This window comes from Habropoda laboriosa, unplaced genomic scaffold, assembly GCF_001263275.1.
Source record: "Habropoda laboriosa isolate 0110345459 unplaced genomic scaffold, ASM126327v1 scaffold301, whole genome shotgun sequence".
Taxonomy (NCBI): domain Eukaryota; kingdom Metazoa; phylum Arthropoda; class Insecta; order Hymenoptera; family Apidae; genus Habropoda; species Habropoda laboriosa.
Genome location: NW_017100408.1, coordinates 17933 through 37317, shown reverse-complemented (window position 1 = coordinate 37317; position 19385 = coordinate 17933). Strand labels below are relative to the sequence as shown.

The 19385-nt window shown below is 46.2% G+C and overlaps 1 protein-coding gene across 1 annotated transcript in view; it reads left to right on the top strand.

The window, feature by feature from the left end:
* The window catches only part of LOC108575455 (neuropilin and tolloid-like protein 2), a gene marked incomplete at its 3' end in the record, with an annotated part of 79431 nt that overhangs the window by 49750 nt on the left and 10296 nt on the right, over positions 1–19385 (top strand). The window contains exons 2-3 of the mRNA XM_017938254.1: positions 7669–8147; positions 8581–8815. Of these exons, the coding sequence (XP_017793743.1) occupies positions 7669–8147; positions 8581–8815 (714 nt within the window). The remainder of the gene's footprint in view (positions 1–7668; positions 8148–8580; positions 8816–19385) is intronic.

Below are 19385 nucleotides of genomic sequence, written 5' to 3'. Positions count from 1 at the left end.
AAGCCAATATTTTCCTCGAAATGCAAATGATCGTACGGATAGAGTCGTACGTATGCAGGATATTTCGCCTAGGAGACGGCCAAAGCTGTATACGTATACCGTGGCCCCTTTTAGAGGGACAATTTCAAGGCGTGCACATTGCGCCACAGCCAAGAAAATGGAATTCTTCATGGGCTCGCAGCGAACGTCTACGGTGGCTGCGAGGTGCACATGCACGTAACCATCGCACAAGTATCATATCAGCGCGCACGGAAAAATTCTACCGGAATAAAATTGGATCGGAGGTTTCGTTCTCCCGCTATCCTTCATTTCAACCTTCCAAATATTCCTACTGTGTCAATTATTCTTCTCGATTGAATATATCTTACGGCCTTCCCCTGGATTTATCATTGCGCAGAAAGAAACAGAGAAGTGCAAATGGAGTGGAGAAGACGTAGTAGCTTATAAGTTATAACTCAATCCGAGTAAGAAGTTTACGGGAGATTTATCGCGACCCGGCGTGTTTCGTTAGTTCGTAGCTGGCTCGTAAATTAGCAACAACAACGCTCAACTGTCTTCGTCTATAATGCCAGATTTTACGGTTTATTATGCAATGTAAAAAGACACGAATCGAACCAGTGTCATATTTTGCCATTTTTGATGCACGCTGCTTTGAAGCAAACCTCTGACATTGCGAGTTTAATTACGCTAAAGTAATTACGAAATTATTAACCCTCTGCGGTCCGAATAGTCCAGATAATCCGCTTTCGTTTAGCCACTGTCCGACACTAGTTTGCCTCCGTTTCAATATTTCAGCGTAATAGTAGCTACCAAATACTAAGTGTTCGTGATTTGCGAACTTCGCGACGCGATGCTTAATTCGACCGGTGCGCAAAGAATTCACGAACTGCTCTCGCGGCAAACTAATGGCACGAGTGCTGTTTAAATTTGTAGATGAGATTTGTGGTGGGTGAAAAAGAGATATATGTTTTACACGATAGACAAATACTGGCTGATTGGTGGTGACTGTTACTTTTTATTTTTCGTGATGTCTCAAAGTTGGTGATAGAATCTCTGATAGAAAACTCTGATAGAATCTCTGATAGAATGTCTGATAGAATGTGTCTGTTTCTGTGTGTTGTGTTTTTATAAGTTCGGTGTGTACAGTGATTGGTGGTGTGAAATGTGTGAGAAGTGGTGGGAGTATCGGTTGATTGGTGTTTGGGGCGTGTGGTAGGGTTTGTCTGGTGGAGTCGAAGTGGGGAAATTATTGCTAAAATAGCTATATTAGGGGATGGGAAAATCCTGAGGTCGGAAGGTGCTTTATGAGTGTAGTGCATGTGGTGTCCAGATGTAGGGTATTCGACTTTCTAAGGTAATAAAACAATTTGCTGATGACGAGGAGAGAGACCAATTTACGGAAAATGTATTATTTGTGAATATGGTAGGGCTCCATTGTTCGAGTCCTCGGTACGGTCGAACACTAAGTTTCGGTATAATACCAATGCATGAAAAGAAAATTTATCATCCTTCATAATTTATCATCGTACTGTTACACCCTTAAATAGTTTCCTTCTTAGTCCTTAGTTATCTGTATTTACAACGAGTCACCCACTTTCACCATTACTCACCTTCCAACTCTCCTACGTAGTCACAACCCAAAGCCTATCTTCCCAGAACCCTTAAATAGCCCTATTTTCTCCATTCATTCTCCATTTTACCACGCACACCTCACGTAACATAAAACTCTCCGTCAGATAACGTTCTGTTTCTACGCAACGACGATCCTGAAGTGTTTTAATTCAGCTGAGGTGGGTGAGGAACGTCGTTACCCTGTTTTCACCTCAATTTATTAGAGTACAAATTTATGGTCGTATGGGCGTACAATCGGCCCAGAAAATACAATCGTCGGTAAAGGAAAAACTGTCCGGAGGTGTAGGCGTACTGGGTTTTTATATTGTTAGGACAGGGAGACAGGAGTAGCGATAGATAAAGATAGAAGTGGAGAAAGTGGTGGAAAGGGAAAATTCGTTCGTCCTCGTGCGAATCTGAATGCCACATGTGCGCTTCTTAGGCCACTCGAGGACTAAAATCTGAAGGAGTTGGAAGAGAGAAAGTTCGCGTGGAAGAATAGAACGAGGTTCGGTAAGGGTTTGTTGACGACGACGTACCCGCGACACAGCGATACCCCAATATCTGCTCCTAGTTTCGATGAATTGGAGCGAACCGGGCGTCACAGTACGATATCCGAAGGCAAAACTTCCTAAGTCGAGTGTGACTCGAGGATCGCAAAGGGTTCAGATCGGAAAATCTTGAAGCATAACGTAACGCAATTTAAATCATGCAATACTTCAAACAGGAAGTACGTACGAACGGCAGTGCACCCTTCCTACGCCGCGAGAATCGAACAATCCTATCGTAACTCAACCGTAAGCAGGAAGATGACTGGTTCCGTAAAGCTCGGCGATGTATCGTTCGCAGGAACAGCGGAACGATATTTAAGGTGCACTTAAAGGCTTTTTCACCGTGGAAGCGAGGTATTTCCACGGAGTTCACGCGGCGGCGTAGACAATTTCTCGAAAGTTAGTCGGTAATTCTATCTTGCAGCGCTGCATAAATCTACGCTAGTTTCCCGAGCGAGTTAGCAAAGTTTCCAATTTGTATAACGTTCCTGCGTAGCAGGCGCAACAAGTTCCTGCGTACCGGGTTATTCGACACGTCCTCGCGGCAATTTCGAGCTTCGTAATATGAAAATTCCGCGATCCTAAGATTGCCAAGCATCCGTCTTTCGAGAAAAGGGGACCAACCACGCGCGGTATGAATCTCTGACAACGATATATCCTATTCCCTCTAAGAATATCGTACGAGGATTCCTCCTTGGACGCTGCCAGAGCCCCGTCCAACGGAAATTTCGATATTCCCAAGGATTTCCTAAGCGAAACTTTTTCGATTTATCATCGAGCTATCGTCGAGGCGCGTGCATCTCGCCGAGGAAGAACAGAGCTAGGAGAAACGCAGGCAACTCTTCCAACAGGAAAGTTCCCCTTCTCCTCTCGATAACGACCGTGTAGGCTTGAAAGATTTTCGAGAGAAATCCACTCGACGAATAATTTTCAAAGTACCGGCTAAAGTGTACGATAAACGGAACTTCTTTTTTTTAGAGGAACTCGGGGAGCGTTGTAATTATTGTACAAACTAGCCGGTATTTTGACCGTTTGCCTCTCGAAAATCGACTGTTAATCAAGTTGATTGTATACATACACGATAATTGGGAATTATGCGCGCGTATGTTGTAATACAATAATTTCCATTCCGCAAATATTTCCCAATGCATTTCCTGATTTTATGCGGTAGTAATTAGCTACACGCGCTTTAACATATTAATGGCGGTGTTGTTACCCCCGGCCACGCTCACCCTTCTGCATACTTAATTAATTTTCATCGATTCGGCGACGACTCCAGGCCATCGAATTATTAGTCGTTTCTTTTTAAATTTGATAATTTTCCAACGTCGATCACCTGCAGAGAACAGAAACACGATCGCACAGAAACAACGCATTTCTTCTCACGAAGAGCAGATATTTGCTCTCCTCTAAAATTTCGCGACGCTCAAAATTTTCCCCTACAGACATTTTACTTTTATTTTTTCATTTTTATTCATTCAAACGGGCAAAAAAGAGAGCCCAATAGTACAATGAAATTGCATAAAGTCGAATAGTGACAACGCGTAACGCAGTTAATTGTTATTTGTAAGATATACGCCAATTTAAATACACACGGCGTGTCTGTAATTGTGCTACTCCGGAAGGTAGGTTTCGCGTCGCACTCGAAAGGGTTAATTCGGGGAACGCTCGCTCTCCCACTGATCCCCGTAATTTTCCAAAGTGGCGGTCCTTCAAAGGGCTCGCTTTGTTTCGGGTAAACGATGGAACAGCTCGGGAGACGTTTCGATTCCCTCATATTCGCACGGTCGAGACAATGTCGATCCAACGGGGATTCACACTCGCCGGAGTTCGTCGGATTAACAGGAACTTGTCTCCTTTAAACTTCGAGCACACCGCTGGAAGATCTCGCAGATGGGTTCGGTAAAGGAAGAATTAAACGAGAGAAATGTGCACTTTCGATTCGGTTACAGCTGTACCGTTAATAAGTATCGCGCGTTGCTAATTAATGGAACACAGAGAGCGCAGAGGGGCCGCCCGCGAGGAAATAAATTGGTGGGAAATTAAACGACAAATTAAATTAGAGGGAAAAGGGTAAAGAAACCGGCTTGGCTGGGCTAGACCGTTTCGCAAAAGCGGCGTCCCGTGGGAAATTATAAATAGAAGGTAATACACGGGCTGGTGTGTGGCCTGACATCGCGGTACCTAATATAAATAGTTAAACCCGTCCAGCAATTTGTACCTTCGAATTATTATGCAGCTTTCACGGCCATTTATCCCTTGGCCTTTTGTTGTTTCCGCGTTGTCCAACGAGCCCGCTGCGTCGATGCATCGCGGTGAAGAATCCTTGAGAAGTATCGGCAGATCGATGGAAAAACTATGTAAATTCAGTTAGACTACTAACTGTTTAGGTGCAACATTCTGAGAAACGACAGCTGAATAACCCTTCGAGTACTGGTTTCCTTCATCCCGGCAAGTTATCGCGAGTTCCATACACCGCAAGAAAAATAATCGAATCGCTGGAGCGCGGTAGGTTAAAAACTACGAAGAAAAGGAAACGCTCGGGGTGAGATAAGACGCGAAATCCGCCGCGAACGAAACAATTACGCGGACGATAGTCGCGGGGGATAGAAGGTCGAGAGAAAAATGCGAGAGGAGTGGGTAGGAAGGAGGACGAGGATCGAGGTATCTCGGTCGGAGAAAGATGAGAATCCCGAATGAAAAAGGAAGAAAGTCGTAAACAACGCGGTAAAATCTTTGCACCGCGCGGAAGAAGAAGGCTAATGCGGGGATAGTTCTTCCTGGTGGCGTGGACGTGATGGAAGATGGGAACGCGCTTTTAAATTGTCCCACGGAGCAGCGTCGAGGAGGAGAAAAGGAAGGATACGAGGTGTCCTGCGCGTGCAATGATCAGATTTACTCTGCTAACGCCGAGAGAAGATACACATCTCTTGGCTTTCGCCAGAGGAGAACACAGTCCGCGAAAACTCCTCGAGATTCTCGAGGAAACTCGACAGAATGGCGACGTCGCGTTTCGGAAATTCCAGGATACGGCAGTCAAAGCAACGGTGGTTGACGGAGCGGCATTCGCTCTTCAAACTACCCCGTAATTTCGCAAAATTAAACGAAACAATTTTACCGATCCCCGCGTATTTGCAATTCGAAGTGACAGCTCCGTCCGTCTTTAATCTAGCTACACGCTCTTCGATCTCCGTGCAATTTCTTTTCTTTCAAACGCACAGAGTGTTCGACGAAGGCACAAAGGCTCGCGAGACAGCGGAGAAGGATTGCTCGAGCGCGAACGCGTCGCGAAGGCTTTGCAAATAGCTGCACGTCTCGACGCAGCGCCGATAGAGTTTCACATTTCATCTTGGACAGCAGCGTGGAAAGAATAGATTTCGTGCCGGACTATTACCGAGGGTGATTTTCTCAGACAGCTATCGCTCAAACTTTCATATCGCTGAGTATTAAAAAAAAGTGAAGGCAATTTTTATCGTCGAGTATCGACTAGTTTTCCTGTCAAATTATCCAAAGTGGCTAAAAAATCTGTGTACGCGAGAGCAACGAAATGCACGTGGAATTCTTGACGGGTTTGCGTCGAGGCGTTTTCCTTTGAAATGCAGAAACCGGCGAAGAAGAAGCGTCAGCGTGCAAACGTTCGTGTCTCGCACGCTAATGTTTGCTAATGAGATTTCCGAGTCGCACGAGGGCAGGTGGGTCGATTACGGAACTCGATTCATAGCGAAAAGGCACGTCCGCGAACGATGCAAATTAATGGTCTGTCGGCGAAAGAAAATGACGTATGGGTCGGGTTGATTAGATCGTGTCGGGAACGTTAGGACGTTCCAGTTCTATCTGTTACAGGGACGGAAGGAAAAAGCCTCCGATGGTATCATAAATCTCTAAATAATGCTCCTTGAAGAAACGAGTCCTTTGTGAATCGCTATTCTTGTCGTCTGCACTCCGTGCTTGACGAGAGAACAAGGAAAGCTTATTCCGCTTGGAATCTTAATTCCTGAAAGACTCTCGAGGCACAAGGAAAAGTAGTACATAAGGAGAATCTTTGCAGGTCTTTTTATGGAGGTCAGACGGATTATTAAACTACGGAATACCAACCTCGAGGAGACATTTTTACGCTACTGTACGTAACATTTCGTCTCGCTGGATCGTACAGAATATATTCCAAAAAAAGGATCTGGTAAAAATAAAATCCTCTCGTTCCGACCTTCTTTTTCGAAAAAATCAAACAGCAGAATTTTCGTATCTCCTATTAAGCGATGCTTCAACACCTCGGCAATGTAATCAGAATTCTGCTTCATTTTCCGTTCGTTAAGCATACCAACAGCTAAAGCGTATTTATTTTTTCCACATCTAGCCGCACAAAGCAGAGATCGTTCCACTCTGCTGATCATTCGACGATTTCGCAATTCAGTCGGTCGATAACGAATTCCAGTTTACGCGGTCGTTTTGCCGGTGGCCTTTCGAGGAAGCCGGGCACGCAAGTCCGTGGGAAATTCAGTTACGAACCGAACGGAATCCGATTCCGTTTGTGCGTCGACTGCTGTCAAACTGAAATCGTGCTGCGTTGATAGACAGCATCGGGAATGAGATAAAAGAAAAAGAAAAAAAGAAGAAAGGCGCTGCGGAAAACGATTGGAGAATCGCGTTTTTCCGCGAGTTCAACTTACAACTCGCGACAAAGTTGCATCTCATTGCACCACCTCTTCCCCTTTTCTCCATTCGATTGTCTTAAACTATTTTCCAGCAAATTATCTCCGCGCCACTTTCCCTCTCCACGCGTTCACGTGGTCCCAGGGCGAAAAAAAGCCATTGCCAGTGGAACTTCGCGAATGCAATTTCGAAGGGATTACCTACCGTCGACGTACAGGCAGACAGGTGTTAACGAGAGGGAAAGAACGGAGATCTGACGGGAGCCAAAAATTCTCGCTCCGCGGCGAAATCAATTTCCGGCGACAGCTGTTGCGGATGATAAGATCCACGTTGTCGAATCGCATGGAACATTCATATTTCGCAGATTTATCGAGTGATTTATACACGTCCACGGAACTTTCCATTGCAAATATAAATGAATAACAGCTGCTAACCTGACCTAATCCGATGCTTCGACGTTTCGACACTTTTATTACTTCCCGTGTGAAATCTACCGTTTCGAGCATTTGCAAACCGATTTATACCTCCGAGAAATATCGCAGATGACATCGGTCGACATTTGCATAGACAGAAATTGAGTTTCGGGTGTCGGAGGTACTCGAGAAGAATATTTCGACAGAGTTGTTGAGATTAGGTTGCGAAATGAAATGCGTGGGCATAGGTTTTAGGTGAATGCGACCAAATGTGTCCTGATCTGAATTGAACAAGATGGGTGGTAAAATAGAGAAAGAGTGAATGTGCAGGTGAAGGATACAGTGCTTCTTAGATATAAGACCCGGTGGCATACTCCTCCGTTAATCATGCAGCTATGAAACGACAAGCAATAACTAGTTTCCTTTGGCCATTAATGTTTCAGTCACTGGTACGGCCGCGGAAGCCACACGCGAGACTGAGGAGTCACGGTGGAGTACGTACGACGCGAGAAGAAGCGGTCGAACCTTCGGTTGGTGGTTCTCGAGCACGGACCGCACCACTGGAGAGAGCAAATCTATCGGAAAGTTCCGTCAGACAACTTCCTGGTACGCGGATACCTCTAGCACCGGTGTCACCGTGGAATTGCTAGAGTCGGCCAGCGAGAGCCTCGACGAGGACGACGAGGAGGAAGAGAAGATCGAGATGCACGGGAGCCTGGTAACCACCACCGCTACCACCGCGACGTCTTCGAGAACGGCGAACAACGACACGGGAAAAGTGATAAACTCGACCGTGTCCTCGTGGAGGACGTCTGACATCAGCCAGAAGATAAATCCATCCGCCTCGAGGACGTTTATCCAATCAACGCCCGAACGATCGAGCCACGGCAAGGATATCCTTCCCTCGGGCAGTTTTGACAACGTAAGTCGTATCAACTTTCCGTCGGTTAACGTGTGTCTCTTCGTCGATTTCACGGTTTGATTAGCGGTTAGAACACGAAGAGATTAACGGAATCTCTCAGGTTTACCGATAGAAAGGAACCTAGTAATTCAAACGAAGCGCCGCGTTCTAAACGCAATAATGGTCGCGATATATTTTCCAGCTAGCTAATAATTTCACGTCAGGTCGATAACTATAATTTAACGGTATCACGATAACAGTTGCCCAAAGCGTCGTTCGGGCCCCGTTTAATTAACGACCTGACACCTGAGCATTAGAGGATTATTGCTCATCGATCGTGGAAATTTTCGAGCGTCTTCGTGCTTCGTGTAACGCTAGCCCATTAATAGTACTTTCTCGCTTCGAGGGAAACAGTTTTCCAAGGAATTATCACGTGATTTTTAAATATGCGCAGATAGTGCCGACGAAGGAAGTCAGGTTGCCACAACACTCGCGGAGAAATCAGAGGCTCGTAAGCAGCACGGTACCGACGCCGTATATCGCCAACGATGTCGTACGTCGTCAAATGAGGCACGTGCCCGACGTGTGCGAGAAGTTCAGCGTCGGGGACGAGACTAAACAGGAATTTTACAGCCCGAACTATCCGGACAACTATCCGAACCTTACCGAGTGTGTCAGAGTCCTGGAAGGTGAGTAAACATTCGCTCGCTCGCGTGCTCGCCGATCGTCGAGCAGGAACGTGGAAAAAAATGTCCACGGAAGTTTGGAATGACAACAAGTTTTTGTAGGGATGTCGACTTTCGTCGAAAGTGTTTCGCGGCGTGTTTACGCGTTTCACTTGAATATTTGTCGAAATAAAACGAAAGACCGAGGATATTTTGTAAGACACGGAGGATTAAGGCCGCGAGATTTTAAATTCAGAATTTTGTCGCGAGGCCTAGAGGTGACCGATTTTTTTATTGTAATTATGCAAGTACGAGGATCTTAATCAGAGCGTAATTTTTAGATGCCAACTTTTTTCTGTTTGAAAATGCGTGCGCGAGGGTAGATATAACGTCGGTGAAAGCTACTAATGGTCGTTTCTATTGAGTTTTTTTCGGATTTTTGGGAAGGACGTAATTTACGATGGAGACCCTTGAGGCCCACATGTTAGCTAATTCTTGTTGTTGCGTCGTGGACTTTGATCAAATCTTATGACCAGGAGTTCTGGCGCAGGTTGATGATATTTCTCGCTGGTTCGAGGTGTATTGAAACTTCGTCGTTGGGTTTCTTTTGGTTCGTTGAGGTAGATGGTTGATAGATGTTTAGTTGAAATTCGGTTATTCTGTTTTTTTGACGATGTGTCTCGTGCTCTCGTTTTACTGTGACTGTCGGTTTTCAGGTGTGTAGATGTATATACAGGCATTAGGTTGGTTCTGATTGGTGGTTGTGTTACGGAGGTGGAAAACGGGGTGTGTTCTGCTATTGGTCGACGAAAACTGTGACCTTTTGGTAACGAATGTTTTATGGTCCCGAGTGTTTTTGGGACCTATTATCTGAATGTCGCGCTAGTGAGTCCACGGGGGGTATATTGCGGTCTTCCGAACGTCGGCACCTTGGTCTGGCGGCCGAATGTGACTAAGTGGCTTATCACTATAATCCGCCGAACCGAGACTTCGTTGCGTCCTCATCAGGTCGCAACACATCGCGCTAGTGAGTCCACGGGGGGTATATTGCGGTCTTCCGAACGTCGGCACCTTGGTCTGGCGTCTTCGTTGCGTCCTCATCAGGTCGCAACACTTGTGTTTTTGACTAATTCGCGTACGTTCGAGTGGGTTTGAGAATTTGAAAAAGAAACAACGGTGACATTTTCCAGAAGCTTTGAAATATCTAACACTTTCCATACTTCAGAACAGTGGTTCTCAAACTTTTTTGTCTGGCGGCACACTGAAATCGTTAAACAAAATTCACGGCACCCCTATTATTATTATTTTTTTTTTTGCTTTCTACAGTTAGTAAAGATATGAAAGATGCGACGTATTTGTTCGGGTCGCGTAATGCTCGGTACGCGAGTTTATTCACACTTCGATTCATTCAGTGTGAAATGCTAAGAACTGAGACGAATCTGCTTTTTGTAACAACTATTTTAATTTACAACAAGAGTGATAACTTAAGGTGATATTGCGACGTGACTATCAAAATACTATTTCTTCCGTGACCAACTGCCAAAAGACTGCCAAAAAGACGCGCTCCTGCTTCGTGCCCTTGATTTCATCAACTCGACCAGTTGCTGATTGGTGGCCGATTTCCTCCCCCTCCTCTGTGGGGTGTAGGTTGTTTAGGTGGGATGTCGCTCCTTCCAAGGGAAAGGGATTGTTGTTAACATTGGGTTTTTCCCAGGGGTTGCCGCGTTACTTTCCACCGCGCACGTGACCTCTTCACGGGGAGTACCTCGGTCTGGCGGCCAAGTGTGATTGAACAAGTTTATGACGATAATCCGCCACACCGAGGGTTCATCGCGATTTCCTGCGATGCAACAGTATTTGAAAAACAGAAAAGTTACCCTTATGGCGTGCTTGCGGCACCCAGTTTCAGAACTACTGCTTTAAAATCTCAGAAACCCTTCTCCTTAGACTTGCAGAAGATCCATTTAGCTGTCGGATAACATCACGATCCTTATTGATACAGTTAAATCGGAAGGAAATTCCGTGTTGCAAAAATCTCACTCGTATCGTTCCATATTCGTGGCACGAAGTATATTACACGAAAGAGGAGTAAATTTATTACGGAAGCGAATCCTCGCTTATCCAGCTAACTCGAGGAATTAACTGGATGGTAACAGTGCGCGTCGCAGTTGGCGGGCGCGTTGATATTCCGTTCGTTTCATATGTATAAGTTCCTCTCAACTCGTCGCCAAACTCGAACTTGGACGAAATCGTAGGTAGAGATAGAGTGAACGTGATAGATAGGGAGGAAGGGAGAGAAGGTATCCACCAGCAGCGTGCATGGTGCGCGGCGCCGTGATTGATACACCCTGGTAGTTTCGTTTCGCTCCCTGGACGAGAGGAGATCTCCGGCCAGTAAATTCTCCCCCGGCTCGTCGATACAATGCATTCGCGCACGTCGACGAGTCGAAAGAAACGCATCAATTTTTTCCCCCCGCCGCGCCGCGGCGAGTCGACCAGTCGTCGAATAAACAGTGGCGAACCGAGGTGAATTTATAATAAACGAGCTGCTAGATAGAGAACCGAGGAGAGAGAATTAATAGCGTGGCGATGGCTCACGGTTGTATCAGAAGTAGCGATCGTTCGTAAAGGAAACGCATTACGAATCGCGACGAACAAACAACTTCTACGCCACTCTTGCTCCTGTCTGTGAACACGAACCTTCTCTTTCTCTTTCTCTCGCTCCCTTCTTGCCCAGTCGCTCGACGTTCGCTGTGCAGAAAAGAGTAATTGCATAAAACGATCTGGCGAATGCGGGTCGGAATAATAAATCATTGGTCCCGACCACTTTCGACCTAGCCGTGATCGTGCGAACGGGACGTTTCGATAACGAATCGATAAATCTTGAAGAATCGGGCAGCGGTGAAAATTCATTTTCGTGACTTGCACGCGGAAAATACTTCTTCGAACGACTCCCTGAAAAGTTGACTTTTCCAACGTGATCGAGCGTGTAACAGTCGTTCGAATTGTGAGGCTACTCTGTATGACAGGTTTAATTCTTCTTCGTTTTAGTACAGTCCGAGAGGAGAGAAAGGAGGAATGCTCGTTTCTTTCAGACGGTCCACGAAACGCGTTGGATTGGGCAAACGAGGGCAGCTGGGTCGTGTTCGAAATTGAGTCAGGGTCGACGAGCCTCAGACCGTGTACACTGAATCTTCTTCTGATGTACAGAAATAGTATCCACGGTGATCGCTGGTCCTCGGCCGAGTTTTGGAAACGATAGGTTCGCCTCTTCTCGTCGCGTGCGCTCGTAAAATTTCCTACAGATGTTCCAATCGAACGTCGCTGAATTGATGGAATTTTCGAAACGACGAAACGATGCATTTCTATAGCTAGTTCGAATACGACAGTACTCCATAGGAGATGTTCGATTCACGATCGTACAGATTTCCAATGGTATTCGAGGGTATTTAAGAAGATCCTCGACTCGATAGGGAGGATTCGATTACGTGTATCGCGACAACGCGATGCTGCAAATCGAGCTTGTCCGCCTCGGCCGCAGGTCGCTGAATAAATTCCAAGAGAACTGCTTGTAAATCATATACAGCGGATATCGATGGGAACCGATGTACCTTATTTCCTTTCTGAGAGCTCGACGCGAGCCCTGGTATTGGCTGGGATGTACATGGGGCGGTTTCGTCGTGGATTACCAGGATCGCGGAACGTAGACTCGCTTTAAACCATTACAACGTGCGCTGAATACGTTTAAGAATGTATTTTCTCCGATAATCTTCTTTCCACGGTTTGTCTTGGCCAGCTGATAAGCCGCAATTGCTTCGCCGACTGATAAGGGAGGAGTGTGCGCTTCTCTCGAAATCGCCCGCTTAACGCTTCCTGAAAGAAAGTCTATATTCTGCCGGAATGAAAGTAAACGAGCTTTAATTCGAACCTTAGCTTAAGCGGCGTATATTCCTACGCATCTGAGACTGTGCACAGTGATTCTCGCGGAACGACGAAATTGTCAAGTGTGAAGGTATAGTCGGCGGAAGAAATGTATCTTATCTTCTCAAATTTCCGTTCCAACGTGTAAACTTCGACACCTCAAGTCGAAATGTAGCATTTTACATTCTCCAATTAGGATTCAAAGTTCAGATTTCTCCCGATTCATTTGCGATATGCTCCAAGTTTACACCTCGACACCTGACCAATTTTACCAATTTTACATTTCTTCCATCGACTGTACCAAACTTCCTAAAATCTGTTTAAATCGAGTACGTAAAGCACGCAAGAATTTATCGAGGAAACGAGCTCGGAACATCGTGTCCGACCAAGAGGGGAATCAAATCAGCTCGGCATTTGATGTCGAGCAGCGAACAACAGACTATAACTAGCGCCATTAAACGGGGCTACACTGTCGAGTCGCGTCGATGCGTCACAAGCCGCCATTACATCGAGCGAAGTGATTATGGCATATTAAGCAGGCATGTAAATTACAACACCCAATTATCCGAACGTCAATACGGACCTGGCTAGGATTAAGGAAGTTTCACTGCGAGTCGAATCAACGTGCCTCTCTGCGCGCTAAATTGTTTCGAATTGCGCGCAATTTGTTGGACGTTAAGCAGCTGTGCTGCCTGCTGCTTCTATTAAGCCACGCTGGTTCACACCGTCGCGCCGTCCTTTCGAAATTCAAGAGAGCAATCGTTATTATTTCGAGTACCGTTGTTCTTACTTCGAGCAGTACTGCCTGGTCCCATGATTTCTTACGTGTCGAGATCGAACTCGTTAAACTCTACAAGAGAGAGAGAGAGAGAGAGAGAGAGGGTTCGTGCTCGACGCAAGATGGCTCGTTGAAAGTTTTCGAGTATCGGAGGTCAATGGTCCAATCGCGTGTCGTTGTGTCTTGGCTCGCGACAGAAGAGCCCGGCCCGATCAAAGTTTAATTGGAGCAATTTGAACTTCGACGACCGCCCAAAGACGAAATCGCCCCAGTGACATCTGTACATATCCTGTCTGCAAAGACTCTAATTGCCATTAGGCAAACTGGCGGACTAGAAAACTACGCGATTCCGCGCTTCGTGTAACACAGATAACGAAGATGAAGCTTCGCGATTTATCCCGAACCTGTGTCGCGAAATGAACGCACGGGCAAAGTATGTCGCCACACTTAACACCTCGGCACGTGAACGGCGTCAAACCAACATCGACATATTAGAGGCTGTCGCCCGCTAATAGCACGGCACGTTAAGTGGACGACAGCCTTAAAGCAGGCTAAACGTGTGGCGCGTGATTACCGAAACAAAATGCGGAGAGTGCGGCAAAGGTGGATCGAACCTTCGTCAAAGTAACGTTCTACGTTAAATTTTCGAAAGACAGAGAGAGAGAGAGAGAGAAAGAGAATAAAGGGGGAAAAATTTTTGGAGCTAAGGACATCTTGTAAGTTTCTATTAAATAAAACTGCCAGCGAAGCGAGAAAAAGTGTCGCGAGGTGAAAGGGTAGGTGGAAAGTTCAACGCGGGCCAGCATCCCGGCCGAGGGAGCACGATAACGTTCTTTCGACTTAGAAAGATCGCTGGACTGTAAACTACAGATTCTGCCGGTGTGTACCAGCGAGACCCTGGAAACTGGAACAGAAGTCGAGTCAATGGATCGCGCGTCTCGCCTATGTAACACGAGTCTTCTCATATTTTTTTTCCTTTTTTTTCTTCTTTTCTTCAAGTTCTTTTTGACGTTCCTGATGATCGAAGAAGTACGCAAACGGGCCAAGTAGGGGCCAGGGTATCGGAAGAAGGTCCTAATTGCACGGACGGAAGCTTTTTTAATTGCTCGCTGGTGAAGACGATAACGTGGTTACACTGTGGTATCATTACGAAATGTGGGACACTTTTAAGCAGTCGTAGCCACTCAGGCACGTTAATGAGATCACAGTCGGTTGGAGACTGAATAAGCATTCACCGGATGAAACACGATCGAACCTCTCTTCTTTCCCCTCCTCCTTCTACCCATCTAGCGTGAGATTCGTAGGGTAACGAAGAAACGGAACTCGTGGAACAGCAGTTCGTTAAACGGGTACGCTTGATCTCCCACGAGGAACCAACGAGGAGCGGTAACGAGGCTAAAGGACGTAACTTCTTTTCTAATTACTTCGAAAATCGGACCTTCCACCCTTCCTCTGTGCGATGTTTACGGACGTATACCGGTCGTACGTAGTTGTAACGAGCCGGGGCTGGCTTATCGATGATACATCTTGTGAATTATTAGCGTAATCTGTGATAGATCCGAGCACGCAAATGGCGATTGGTTCCGAGCTTCGAGATTATGGGGCCGCGCTGATCGATCCGCTTTATTAACATTCTACGTTTATATTTCGCGCGGTGAATCCAAAGTTCGCGAGGCGTATAGAATCGCGCTAAATATAACGAGACGAGATCAATCTCTCTCGGTCGGACATCGAAGAAATTGAAAATCGACCGAGAGGAGAGAAATTCAGGAAGAAAGACGGTTTCGATCGGAAAGTTTAGCTGTGACACGAAAGCTGAACCGGTGGCAGGTTCGCGAGATTTTTCACGGAGAATGACAAAGGAGCGCGAATTCTGGAACCGCGCGACCGATCTGTCACGTCGCCGACAATTTAAAGGGAAGTCGGTGAATACACAAAAAACGAGCAGTTCGAAGACCACCGATCGTCGCAGTGTTATCGAAAGGCTTTTTCGATCTCGACGCGAACGTCCGGGCGGTTGAAAATATTTTTCACGCCCGTGTCTAAAATCTAACATGAACCTAACATACGACGTTTGTTACTTTCGGTAAATATTAAAAAATACCATCAATTTGTCCTTGTACTTTAGACGTTAGCAACAAATGTCGAATTATTAAAAGGATTCGACAACCAAAGAGAGAACTGAGTGACTTCGACACCCCATGTGTGTCTTATAATATGCTTTTTAACGGTCTTGAAAACTTTTCACACAGCGTTCCATCAAAATATTCAACAGTTTTTCTGAATTCACCGGTGGTGTCGGCCGCCGCAATTTAAAGCTTGTCGTCGAGCTTGGGCTTTCTTACCTCTGGCAAGTTTCGCGTTTCACGCCGCGGGACACGGACTGGCAATAAAAACTTTTCTCTCTTTGTTGGTGTGTTATGCGAAGACCCAAAAAGACACGTTCCCTTTGTCTTCTTCCCGGAGTTATATTTTCCCATTACCGGCGTTCTCTCCTTTGAACATGATTGGAATAAAGATAAGTTCCTCGATCCAATGGGCGAACTTAACTGTGCCGACTCTTTTAGGTTTCCCTTAAAAGCAACGATAATTCACCGGATAGTTTACTCGCGTGCAAATTTCACGCGACAACTGTCCCCGAAAGGTACTATCCGAAGGATTCGACAGCGAAGATTCGAAAAAGGGGAGGCGGAGAAGAAAAGTAGCGAAAGAGCGAGGCTGGCTGAAGAGAAAAGGTTGTTGAGAACGGGAGGGAAGTCGTGGCTAAGTTCCAAAGTGGACGAGCAAATCAAGTTATCAACCACTCAGGGAGGTAAGGGGCCATCAAAGAACCGTTTAATGCGATCCCACGTAAATCAAGGACGACCGCCCCTCTGCCGTCTCCGCGTTTCGTGGAACATCGAAATACTCTAAGGCCGAGAGTCTCTGCAATGGAAGCCATTAATTGCGGCAAGACACTGCGCTTGTCCTTGAACCAAAATGACGCTAAAGACCACCCACAATCTACCTTCCCATCGATCAACTTTACCCTCCGGTAACTTCCGCCGATTGCACCGCGTTCTCCCGTCGAAGACGATCCCTCCAACGTGCATCTAGGAACCGGTTCTAACTACGGCGATCGTTCGGAGATTAAACGAATTCTACCGCTGTTGCGAAAAGAAGAAAATGAAATATGTAAGTTGGAAAAAGTTCTGTCACGCGACGAGATATTTCTGCAGAGGAAGATTTTTAATCAGCGGGACGAGCGAGGAATTACGCGCGATTTAACGATCCCAATCGTTGGAATTACTTCTGCCGGTGTCCGAATCGGCAAATTCATTGGCGGCAGCCAGGAGCAGCGCAGTTAGTCGTGATAAAGTTCACGCTGGTTAATTCCTTCTTGCGGCTGGCTCGTTCTCCATTGTCCTCGACGGTCGTGTTCCATGACGAGTGGCATCGTCGAACGCGCCTCTAACTGCAATGAATCACTGCGAAACCGGAAATCTCGGACCAGCGACCGTTTAAGCGGCCGTGCAACGAAACGCATCGGCGCAGCCGCATCCATTCTACACTCCCTATGCGTCGGCACACGGTGACAAAAGGACGTGTTCCCGTTCGGAACCGACCGTTCCGTAGACTTACTCGCAAGAAAACTGTCTTCGGGGCGAGATCCAGGACGTTTTAATCCGGTCTCCGCTCGCCAACCCGACCGAACGTAATGCCACTGTTGGAATACTTTACCGAATACAGACTACAGTCTGTCGCAAAAATTTACGCTCACGCCTCGTGAACGCGAACTTTAACGAGATAGAAATTTTAGTGTTTGTTAAGCTTCTCCGCTTTCGAGTCTGGACGTAATTAGTTTTTCTTAATTTAAACAGAACTTTTAGGAAAAATTAACTTCCTTCTAGAAGCATATGCTGCTCTTTTAAACATTCTACAGTAGCGCATACTCAGTTCGCTCGGATAATGGAAATATGGTAAATTAAAGTGGCGAGAGTGTAGAGGCAAACTTTTGCCACCGACTGTATATGCTAATTTTTTTTGTCGATACTCCTTGTTCGAAAGCAGCTTTTTGCCAAACGATCGCGACGATAGCGGGGAAAAAGTGGCTGGACAAAATCCAAAGGATCATGGAGGGACGTAAGAAAAGGAACTCGAGGAAAGTTTCATCGATTTATATATCGTCGAAGAAACTTTTCTTCCTCTTCGTTCGCCGATCGAACCCCGTTCGGAAGCACGCGCGCTCGCGCTCCCCTAAGTGCAGATAAAGAAGAACGTCGGTACATAAAATCCCCGGGAAAATCTGTCTCGACAAACTCTCTCTCTCTTTTGTCGCCTCTTAGCAGCGTATCTCCGAAAATGGCTCGCTTTTCACGGCGGATCATGCCCGTTCACGGTCATCCTTGTCTGCGAGAGCTCGTTAAATGTTCTCACTCAACGGGATACGACTTGATGCGAATGTAAAAGAACCCCCGGCCGTGCTCTATTTCTCCAACTCGTAGCGTCCTTAAGCCGCCTAATACCGCGTAAAATATGACCGGGCCACCCTGGTCCCCGGTCTTCTAAAATATAGTCGCGTCCCATCGCGTTGCTTCACCCTCGAGCCGACGATTTTCGCGGGATTCGACTCATTGGTTTCTTTCTCATTAACGGGAACCGTAAAACTCCGGCGTTTCCCTTTTACCACCCGACGTGATCCAATTTTTACGACGTTTCTCTTTATTTATCCCCGGGTGAAATAACATTTAACGCGCGCCGTTAAACAACACGACTAACAATTTTTCACAACCCCGTTACAACCGTGCTCGGCCGATATTAATCATCGAGCTGGGAGAAAGTAATTCGTGGACAGGAAAGGACGTAGGCTATTATCGTTGGACGATTTCACGACTGTCGTCCAGAAATATGGATACTTTATGCGAGTGGAGCGTCGTAAATCATTCAACGAGAGGAGGAATAAAGATTTTTGCCGGCTGGAAACGGCAGGGAAAAGCAAGTTTCGGGGTACTTCTTCATTGTCCGTCTTGTTAGTTTAGTTCAGAAGAGAAATAGAAAATAAAATTGCGATAAAGTTGGCCGTGCAGTGAACACGGACACACCGAGTAGAGACGTTTATTTGCATCCCCCTGGGAGCTTAATATTCGGCGAGACGTTGCCGGCATCGCGATGCCGGGTATGATTTTATCGCCTCGCGAGCAGAAGCTGCCTCCGTCCGTGTCGATTGGAAATAAATTTAAATAAACAGTGTGGTAAGCAGAGAGATGGCTAGCGAGAAATATGTTCAGCTGTTGCGGGAGGGAGGGGGAGAAATAATTAACTTAGAAATCGGAAAGTCGTCGCGAAAGCGTAAAATCAACGAAATTCCGCTCCAGCGGAAGATTTAACTTGATATTACTTTCGCCTCGTAAATTCGCCGTTTCCCTCGCTGGACGAGGCTTTTTCAAGCCTGTCTCCTTTCAGAAAATAAAGGGAGCTCGTCCTGTCACGAACGGCACACGTAATTAACGTTGAAACGAATCGGTGACCGCATTTTTAAACGATCTTCTTTTCCCTCAAACCGAATAAATTACCGAACACGTTCCCGATGGAAAAGTGAAAACTCGAAAGCGAACATCGTGACAATTTCATTTCACCAACCAAACTTTCGACATACCGTTCCACTTTTTTTTTCACCGAACAAAAAAATTCCTGTTTATTCTGCTGTTAAAGCGCCGATTTAACAAACTTCTTGTTTGCCCGAGCTCCGTAAATGTTCGCACGCGTTTTCCCGCGTCGCGATACAATTTTGTCCCAGCGAGTAAGTTTTTTCCTTTTTTTCACGTCGATGAATATTACCGAGCCGGCGTGCAGTCGCGAGCAATAAACACTCTGTTTGAACGAACGAACGGGAGAGTGGGAGGATGTGGAAGCTGT